This window comes from Coffea arabica, chromosome 10c (assembly GCF_036785885.1).
Source record: "Coffea arabica cultivar ET-39 chromosome 10c, Coffea Arabica ET-39 HiFi, whole genome shotgun sequence".
Lineage (NCBI taxonomy): Eukaryota > Viridiplantae > Streptophyta > Magnoliopsida > Gentianales > Rubiaceae > Coffea > Coffea arabica.
In genome coordinates, this window is record NC_092329.1 from 9,471,712 (window position 1) to 9,482,107 (window position 10,396).

At 35.5% G+C, this 10,396-nt stretch overlaps 2 protein-coding genes across 2 annotated transcripts; both read left to right on the forward strand.

The window, feature by feature from the left end:
* The first annotated feature begins 1,949 nt into the window (after positions 1 to 1,949).
* LOC113714725 (uncharacterized) lies at positions 1,950 to 7,337 on the forward strand. Its single transcript, XM_027238750.2, has 7 exons — positions 1,950 to 2,816; positions 4,064 to 4,116; positions 4,831 to 4,923; positions 4,997 to 5,220; positions 6,246 to 6,312; positions 7,000 to 7,110; positions 7,230 to 7,337. The coding sequence occupies exons 1-7, from the start codon at positions 2,327 to 2,329 to the stop codon at positions 7,251 to 7,253; spliced, it is 1,062 nt and encodes a 353-aa protein (XP_027094551.1). The 5' UTR covers positions 1,950 to 2,326; the 3' UTR covers positions 7,254 to 7,337.
* Positions 7,338 to 8,357: 1,020 nt separating this feature from the next.
* Positions 8,358 to 9,436, forward strand: LOC113713881 (uncharacterized). The gene is made up of 2 exons (XM_027237687.2): positions 8,358 to 8,503; positions 8,795 to 9,436. Exons 1-2 carry the CDS (start codon positions 8,447 to 8,449, stop codon positions 9,410 to 9,412), a joined length of 675 nt encoding a protein of 224 aa, XP_027093488.2. The 5' UTR covers positions 8,358 to 8,446; the 3' UTR covers positions 9,413 to 9,436.
* The last annotated feature ends 960 nt before the right edge of the window (positions 9,437 to 10,396 follow it).

Here is a 10,396-nt window from a genome sequence, read left to right on the forward strand (position 1 = left end):
AAAGAAAACTGATAATATGATTTTCTTACATATCTTGGATTAGAAGTAGAAAAAGGGGATTTTCTACCAGCACTTGGTTTTGAAGTTATGCTTAATTTCTTTTAGACTAGCCGTGGATGCTAGAATCAGCAATTGAATATAAAACTATAGGTTCTTGATAGGGGAGCCTCCCTAATGTAAGAGAAATTAGACTTCATAGCATGTTTTCAGTAAGGACGATTTCGTTTGTAGGAACACCCCATGGCTACTTCTCAACTAACTGTGAAAGTATAACTTGTACATCCAGCATGTTCAGGCGTTGAGATTCATTTATGTCACAGCAATCATGAACATGGTTACTTGCCTATGCCTTTGTAGCGGCTTAGGTTTGAACTACTCTGACATTGTTTTTCCATTTAATTTTCTCCTTGAGGTATGACATTTCATTTTGGTACATTTTTGTGCTGCATTTTACAGACATGGTAACCTCTGTGACACAGAATTGGCATTACAGTTTGCTTTGGGCTTCATCTTGAGTCTTGCTAGTAGTTTTCTTTGTGCTTTCTTAGTTATTATACATCATTAGATTTATGATTGGTTTAGAGTGTCAAGCTGATAATTGTTTTCTTGATGCTTTGCTGAACCTGCTTTCTCTAGTGTTGTTCAAGTCTGGGAAGTATGAATTACTTGGCTTCTGTTAATGGACCTTTTTTGTTGATGTCTGTGATGATTTAAATCGTTAGAGTGATAAGTCTGCACCAATATAGTTGCTCATTGGGATATTTCTGATCTCTTGCAGATCAACCTCACTGCAACATCCGCTCTGCAACTTCTTGAGAAGCCAGACCTATTTACACCTGAAGCTCTGAAGTTAAAACTGAATGGTCAAGTGCAAAGAATTATATCTTGTATGAAGAAACCACAGTTTGATTTGCCTATACTAAGGAGAAGTTCGACATTTTCATCTAATCCACAAGGAGAAAGAAATGAATTGCATAATGCATAGCAGTCATGAGGACACTGACATTTGCTTTTGTACTCTAATATATTGTGTCTTCAAAGTATCAAAATTTGTTACAACTGACCACCACATGGTGCATTAGCTCATCCATTTGCATTTTGGTTGGTTGCAGCAAAGCCCTATGCGATTTTAGAAGTTTCATCATGGATCGAAAGCGATGACTTGAGAATCCAGTAAAGTTCTACAGTCAGAATATTAGTTCATGAGTGATAAATGTTTCTGTTTTCTGATATAAGTTTTCCGACTGGAATAGCAGTTATTAGTAATGAAACGCAGTCTTGAGATAGAATCTTGTTTGATTGTTGTATGAGACGTCTGATTTTCATCCCTCCACTTTTAACATGATTATGTTTTCTCCATATTGACTTGAAGTAGATCAAATCTTACTAATTCTTCTCCTGCCATTTTCTCAAGGACTCAAAATTATACAATATACTACTATCAATGATGATTTATTTGGATGATATTAATGTTAATTTGCTGTACAGTTCTGCAAGGAGGTGCCTACGCATGGATTGAGGAGCTTCATTGTTCTTGCGTCCATCTTCAGCAGTACTTTTTAAAATCAGTTGTGTCCGGTAGCCTTGTTTGAACAGCAATTTTCCAAAGAAAACTTGCTAAGATTTTTGTGAATATATTTTTTAATTATTTTTTTATCTCACATATATCAAATTATTACAATAATTTTTTTAAAAAAAATTCAGAAAAATGCAATCCAAACGGGCCTAATTGCAACTCTAGTTTGATTGTTAATGTCGTCATTCATATACCAAGTAACACAATCTGAAAATATAATTTTGGATGGTGTTTGTAGCAAGACTTTTACGTTTACCTGATTAATTGAAATTTGTATGCTACAAGAGTTTTTGTGGGATACGAATCCTCCCCATTTAGCAAAAGTTCGGACAGTTTATTCACCAAAGCTGTACCGTTCTCGAATGTTTCTATGCAGAGCAAAGCAAGAACCTGAAAACTGCTACAATACAAAAGAATGGGGAGAAGATTTCTTAGAAGCTAAAAGATCAACAAAAGAAGTACTAGGCGTACGTGCTGCAATAATGGACACACACTTTCATGTGTCTTCAAACTTCATTTATCAAAGGGAAAAAAAAAACACCTTTCGACAATATTCCCCAATTAAATGGTTTGAACATATAATGAATTAAAAAACACAGTACATCCTGCAGAATCTTTCGAATCCTCATGGCCTAAAATTAACATCTTCCTAGCCTCCAATCAGTGACCAGAACAAGGAAAAAGGAGCTAAAAGCTCTGTTCAGCTCCCTTTCTTCCCTCTTTATCCTTCAATTTCTGAACAAAATTAAAATGCCCACCATTTCTAGATCACCACAATTACCACCACCACCACCAACTCCACTCTGCCTTACCCTCTCCTCACCCCTGCAGCAAAGACCCAGTTTTAATTTTTCCCTGTCAAACCCTTCTTCATCATCATCTTTTTCTTCTTCTTCCTCATTATTTCACTTTAAATTCAGACCAAAAAAGTCCCATTTCTTGAAGCCATGTTCTTCATTGAGGGAAACCAAGAAACAGCAGGAGCAACAAATGCTTGTTCCAAAGACTGCCCCACCTCCTCAGGGACTGAGGAGACTCTTGAATTTGAGCCCAAAAGAGGATAATACCGATGATGGGGCTGATGATGGGGCAGTAGAGAGTGGTGGTGACGCTGCTGTTAAAGGCAGCATCTTGGCTGGTCTTTTGTTGGTTGGTGTCGTTGGAGGATTTGGAACAGTTGGGTATCTTTACAAGGACCAGATTAATGCTTTCTTGAATCAGTTTTCCGGGTTCATTGACGGTAATGTTTGATTAATTTTCACTGCCCATTGAACTTAATTTTATGTTTGTTTTAGAATTTTGATCCAATTCTTTAGTTTCTTGCAAGAATTACGTTTGCTGCTTCTAATTGGCTAGTAATTTTTGCTAAAATAATGTTCGATTCTAGTGGTTCATTAATTGATTTTGTAATTTAGTCTATGCTTAGTGAAACTTTGTCTGAAAAGATGAGATTTTTCAGCATAACTCAATAGTTTGAGCATTTAGATGAGTTATGTGCAGCATTTTAAATTTACTCTTTGGTGCACCTTTATTGCATTTTTATTATTAGTTTAAGCTATGGGATTGGATGTCTTTGACACTATCTTTTCTGTGGTCACATTTTAGTACCTATTACTCGAAATTAATGTCCACGACACTTTTACACTTTTTCAGACCTTTTCAGCCCCGGATTTTTCTACGAATTTTCTCTGGTTTACTAGACAAAGTTAACAGTTGTATGATATGCTGAGTATCATGTTGACAATTTACCTTTACTCAAAGTTCAGTACTAAGTTTTATAGCTGGCATTAGCATAATAATGGAGCTGCCATTAGCATAATATAATTTGCTTAGTATAATTTGGTGACACTGAGATTCTACCTTAAGTTCTTAGGAATGTTTCCCTTCATTGCGGGTATAAGGGCTATTACTAGCTCTTATTCCATCCTTTGTAACCTAGCTGAGAATTTCATTTCCCTTGGTCATCCTCATAATTATAATTTGTCCTAGTTCTTATCTTGCTACCATGTGAAAACCTGAATTGACTGTACTAAGCAGACTGATAATAGAATGGTATACATCAGGATTTGTTGTGCTTGTCATTAATACTTTGTTTATTACTATCTTTGCAAAAGGTTTTTCTTCTTTGACTGAGAGACCTAGAAGAATAATAGTCCTTTGGGTTATCTCATACCAGTGAAGCAGGTGAACTCTTTAATCAGAGGATTCAAGAAAGAGACCAGTTTGGCTAATTTGGGTTGAGATTTAGATTAATAGTAGACTATTGATTATATGTTGCATATGTATATATCGGCTCTAATTGTATAGTACTTGCAACTTCCTTTTGGGTGTTATGTTTTGTTTGCTGCAGTAATTCCTCAACTCTTGGAAGGTAGTTAAAGTTTGACCAGGAAGATTAATAGCTTCTGTAGTTGTTTTCTCTGCACGAAATAGTAAATTACTTTTGTTTGGTCCCTTGAACTCCTTTAACTTTTCTATTCTGAGCAGGTTATGGGCCAGCTGGATATGCACTTTTTGTATTGGTCTATGCTGGTTTGGAAGTAAGTTTGACTTCTCTTTCTTGAGTTCATTGACTTAACCCAAAGCTATCTATGCTAATGACTGGTTTATATTTCCTTTTTTTTCCATGGATTATGGAGTTCTATCACTTATATGGCTGTTCTTTGTGAGAAAATTATTTATTCCACCTTAGAGAGGATACGGAGTTCAGAATATGCTGCTTTTTATTAGTTGCTGAATCTTTTGCATTTGGTGTATAAATTTTTGCGATTTCAAAGGAATTTCTTTTCAATGCTGATAGCTGCAGTAGTTAACCTTGAAGCAATTTACTTTGCTTTTGCATATGATAATGGAATCTAAGAAAATGATTTGGCTAAGATTTCTTTTTGTGTTATTGTGGTAGGACAGGCAAAAATTCCTAGAACAAGGCCACATTGGGATTTAGCTATTGGGATGGGTTTACCTTTTTTATGTTTTAGTAACTAAGTTTCTTTGCTTTGCATATAATATAGCGCTTCTCTGATGTAATTAAGTCTGCTGACCTTTGTACAGACTGACTTTGTTCATTAATTGAAAGTTAACATATGCTCAGCCAAAAAAAAAAGTTTTCTTTTCTTGATGGCAATATTGATCATTCTCTATGTTTAACTCTGCATTTACCAGAGTGCTTCGGATGCAATTATCTCTAGAGTAGATTAGTCATTAAGACTCATTAGTCATTCCATACTGATTACAGATGTTTATGCTCATGGCAGGTCCTTGCAATACCCGCTATTCCGTTGACTATGTCAGCTGGTCTGCTATTCGGCTCTCTGATTGGGACAATCATTGTCTCTATAAGCGGAACGGTAAGCTGATTTTTGCATCGAAAGAGTAAAAACAAGTCTTCAAAATTAAAGTGTATTTTCCTCACTCTTTTAGGTGGCAGCAAGTGTTGCCTTCCTAATTGCGAGATATTTTGCTCGTGAACGCATTCTTAAGCTGGTTGAAGGGAACAAGAAATTTCTTGCAATTGACAAAGCAATTGGGGAAAATGGTTTCAAAGTTGTCACTCTTCTCCGTTTGAGCCCTTTATTACCATTTTCTCTTGGGAATTATCTCTACGGACTTACTTCTGTCAAATTTGTGCCTTACGTATTGGGAAGGTGAGATTTGTTTATTCTTTTGATAATTTGGGAAGGTGAGATATAGATGTATAAATTTATGAATGAGTTTCTAATGTGTTACGGATATAACATGTGGATCTTTTTCTTAAGTTTACCTGTTTTTGGTTAACCAACTCTGTTTCTATGTTAAATTCTGTTTGACAATTCATATCTTTTTCATCAAAATATTTGCGAATTGTGAGCATTTTTTGTGGATCATCATGGTTAACCCCAAGGATGGATGTATAGCATCATGCCTTGTAAAAGTTCATCAATATGCATATTGGCCAGAAACATAGGGATGTGCAAATTCTTGGAGGTTATAAAGAATGCTTTTCTAGATTAAAGTGTTTATTTAGCATGTTTACTGGATTGGATATGTTTTTATTATTATTTTTTAACTTTTTATGTATCTTGATTGAATTCCCTTTCCTTTCTTTTACTTGAATTGTCTGGTTCCAGAATCTTTGAAAAATACTGATAACAATTTTGTTTGGACAATCATTCTCCTGACCGCTGGGTAATTGAACGTGGACAATTAAAGCTTAAAATTTTTGGAGAGATTAATTCTCAAATTGGGTGGAACTAGATTTTGAACTTCACTTCATTAAATCACCTTCCTCAATTTGTCATGTTTGGCCCTGTTTGGAATTTGGGATCTTATGAGGGGAAGAAAATAAAAAACTAGGTGACCTTTTTCTTGATTTTCCAGTTAAGGAATCAAAGAAGAAATAAATATATTATTGATAAACAAAGGGAGTTGCTATTTTGGGATTAGTTACCTTTAAATTTTGAAATTTGTTCTCACATTGACAATGATCAACTACATAGAGCTTTTTTTTTTTTTTTTAAATCAAAGAGCTAAATTTCTACATTGAAAATATTACGTCAAGATTGAGCTGGATGGTAGTTTGTGTGAGAGTCGCAAACACAAGGGCGTGTAAGTTTGAAGTGTGTACGGTACTGTTTCATTCTTTGATTAATAGCTTCCAACTGATGTTGCTTCAACTACTATCTGCACGCAGTTGGTTGGGAATGCTCCCTGGAACTTGGGCTTATGTTACTGCTGGTGCGTTTGGTCGAGCAATTATTGTAAGTTATGACTGAACCATCTCAGAAAAAATGTCTGCTTTCTCTTTTCTTTTACCTAGATTTCCTGATTATGATTTGCTTGAGCGTTGTGGTCGAGAAGTACTTGACCTGTTTTTGCATATCCGGTGATTTTCAATTAATTCGAACTCTCAGAAGCTAGAACAAGCAATAGTGGTTAATTCTTGAAACCGAGTCAGATCTCAACCAATAATGTAATAAGCTTGTTAAATGAGAATCTCGTTTACTTGTTTCAGCTATCAAACAGGGGATTGATTTAGTAAATCTCTATTCAACCAAAGCCTGTTGATGTGCTGGCTGATATCTTGGCCAAGCATGTACATGCATTATGACATGTTGGAATCAGAATTGACCCAAGACCCATGCTTAATAGTGTGCCTAGCCTTTCTGATCATGGTCACTGTAGGTTTGGATTTGCCAAAATTTTCCACTATTCAATTTAGTTCTTATAAACATACGTTAAACCGGTTATGTTTTTGGTTCACTTTTTATTAAATGATTTCTTCATAAGTTTGGTAGAGAATCCCCTTTTATGTTAAATTGATCTGATAGGTCTTAATTTTCCGATATCTAGATCATATACGGAGCCATACCAGCAATCTGCTTCCAAAAGCTTGATCAAGCTGTTAGATTTGCTCATTCTTCTTCTTCTTAATTCTGACCTTTCAGCAAGATGAATCTGATGCTGGTTTACTGGGAGGAAATGGACAGCTGCTAACACTCGGATTGGGGCTGCTGTTCACTGCATTAGCTGCCACTTACGTTACCCGGTTAGCAAAGGTAAGCGAATTGCAAGCCAGGTGCTTATGATGAAATTGTCCTTGGCTTGATCATTGGTGTTTGCTTCTCTTTGAACTTGATTGACTCTGGCAATTCTGTTTATTTTGCTTCTGGTGCAGGATGCTGTAAAAGATATCGAGTAGATGGGGGCCTAGGGACTGCCCCATTGTAAAGCATAACATAAGTGAGATCAACTCAACGACGCTGCAAATCCTTGTAAATCCAAATGTAGTTTAAGCAAGTTATATAGGAAATGTACCATCAATTTTGAACTGTAACATCCCTTCCTCTGCTAGATTGAAAGATGACATCTGATATGCATTCTTGTTCATCTTAGACTCTGTAAATTTGAGCATCAGAATGAGAAACTCTTTTTGGTCCAAAAAAAGGTGTACAATAATGCTTTGCAGAAGGACAATGCGCTCAAAAGGGTCATATTTTCTCTGAATAGAGATCAAGAAGTCGTTTACAGTCACCTTTTCTTGGCACGAACTACAGCCCCAAAAAGAATGAATCAATCAATAACTAAAATATGGGGGTGGGGAAGCTTTTACATCAGGGCTGCAAAACACATTCCCATTTGCAGATCAAATTTCTGAAAAAATTAGCAAACTACCGAGTGAATAGATATTTTTTGAGCATATACTATTTTCTCATAAAAGATACGTGCTTAAATTTTACTGCTAACGTGAAAGCTGTGTTGATAGATGATTTGTAAGCGATTTATGATTCAAAAACATATTGTGATTCACGGTGATGATCATAATGTGATAGTTATGTTGATAGATGATTTGTAAGCGATTTATGATTCAAAAACATATTGGGATTCACGGCGATGATCAAAATTGAACTCATTCAAATTTTTTTCTTAAAAAAAAAAAAAGGAAAATTACTTCTCTGCCCAAATGAAAAAATCTTATTACACGTGACACAAAATTAATCATAGAAAAGAAGATCCACTTACGTGGACTGCCCCAAACTTGCATCACATTACATGCAACTGTCGGCATTCCAGGTGTCCTGGCTACATCACTGTCAAGTTGACCTAGAAATTATAAAGTTCTTCTGAATTCTGTGTCATCAGCAGCTCACGTGAATTGCTCAAGTGACGCCACGAATCAGCTCCCATGCAACTTTTCTTCCCCTCATTCTGCAAAAGTGCCAAGTGTCCTTGAACTATAGGAAACTTTGACAACCTTTCATGAAATCACAAACGAAAATTGACTTTATATATGCGTAAGTTACCTTCAGTCCTTCCTTACCTAATATCTTTGAAGCCTGGATTTCCTCGAACGAACAGCTGCGAGTCCTCTGCAGACATTTTACTGCTTTTTCCATGATGGAGTGGTGTCCTGAACATGCCATGAAAGCTTACTTGAAGACTTTACATCTGGTAAAATCCCGTTTCTTGCTTTCCTTTGCTCTTTCGTCGGATCCTTGAATGTTTATTTCGGTGCTGTTTCATTAGTTATAACCGTGGGTTTTGTACATCTGATCACTGAAAACCCCAGAGATTAATGCAAATCTTACGCAATAGTATGCATAAAATCTGCTCTAATCCCAAAATATGCATGTTTGTTTTCAGACTATGATGAAGTAACCAATGCTGTATTGTGGTAATAAATCTCAGCAAAAAATTGCGTTTTGAAGATTTATCTGACATTTTTCTTCCAACTTCTTGCAGCGTAAGAACTATTCTGATCGAACTAGCACTAGAGGAAGTCCAGAATTTGAGGAGCCTAAGATCATGGAGTTTTTATCAGCTTTGGCAGCTGGAAACTGTGCTAAACTAATAGTTCAAATAACCACAGAGGGAGTGACGCCAGTAACACTTGCATTGGCCGTAGCTGCAAGACAGATAGGAGGCAAATTTGTTTGCATAATCCCTCATGATCATGATGATGAAGAAGATATCAACAAATCTATCTGCACGCATCATCAGCTTAATGGCTGTGATCATCTCAAAGATGTAATACATATTGTTGCAGGAAATCCTTGTGAAATTATTAAACAGTTCAAGAAAATTGACTTCATGGTTGTTGACTCAAAGGTTGGAGATCACTTGAAATTATTGAAGACTGCTGATTTGAATTCAAAGGGATCTTTGATGGTAATGACCAATCTTTTCATCAATGGTCAAAAAAGGGCGTCACTGCGAGAGATACTCAAGGCCAAAGATGGAGTTTACTGCAAGTCTGTCACCATTCCAGTAGGAGAAGGAATTGAGTTGACAAAAATTGTACCTTCCAACAAGCATGGCAGAAAAAGACGCACAAGATTTCATGTCACTTATGAGAATTAATCGATCTTGAATGGTTACAATGTTTTTTGCCTCCCCAGAAGAGAAACTAATATAGCTATGCTTTTATGCAGTTGCATGTACAATTGTTACGTATGGTTAACAATGTACATAATTCGATAATGCAAAATATGAGCAGACCATCCAAATCAGGATGTGAACTTATTCATGTGGTTGAACTACAATCAAATCTCCCTTTTTTTTTTTTTTTTTTGAAAGTGATTTAGATCTCTGATGAAGAATCAACAATCAACATCTGAATGCATCAAGTTGTCTAACTTGTCGGCCTGCAACACTACATCTTACTCATTAGTTCTGCACAACTAAAAGAGGTTAATTCCACTAACACTTTTTTACTTGTCAAAGAATAAAATAGAAAATTATAGAAACAAATAGTTTTTCTTTTTTCTTTTCCTTATTTTTTGTTATCAAAATGTCAAATATAATGGGTAGTGGTCGTTTTTATCTTTACGAACACTCCTAGCTATATGGGTGAAGTCATCAAAATCATAACCTACAACATGCAAAATTTGAATGATAGTATATACACTGTCAACGTTTGATGAAGGATAATTATGTAAAATTTAAATTTAAAATTTAACTTTTACACATATCATGAATTTAACGTAGAAATTTATACACTGTCAGTGTATATAATATTTACTCTAACAATATATGCTATATAAACATAATCAGTTACTGACAAATTTAATTTAGAACCATAGGACATAGGTTACTAACATTTCGATTCCAAAATATCATTCCATTGCCAATTACTCCAAAACCCTTGCATTTCCTCCCCATGTAACTGGTAACTTATGCAATTAATTTTATGTTAAATCTTAAATACTTTTGTTAGAGCACTCCAGCAATTCTTAAAATCATTAATCTAGTAACTATAAGGTCATTTCTGCACATTTTAAGCTCCCTCCATTCCTATTTCCTCCTGTTAGGCTCGACATCTCCCTTAAAAGCACTAAAAGAAAA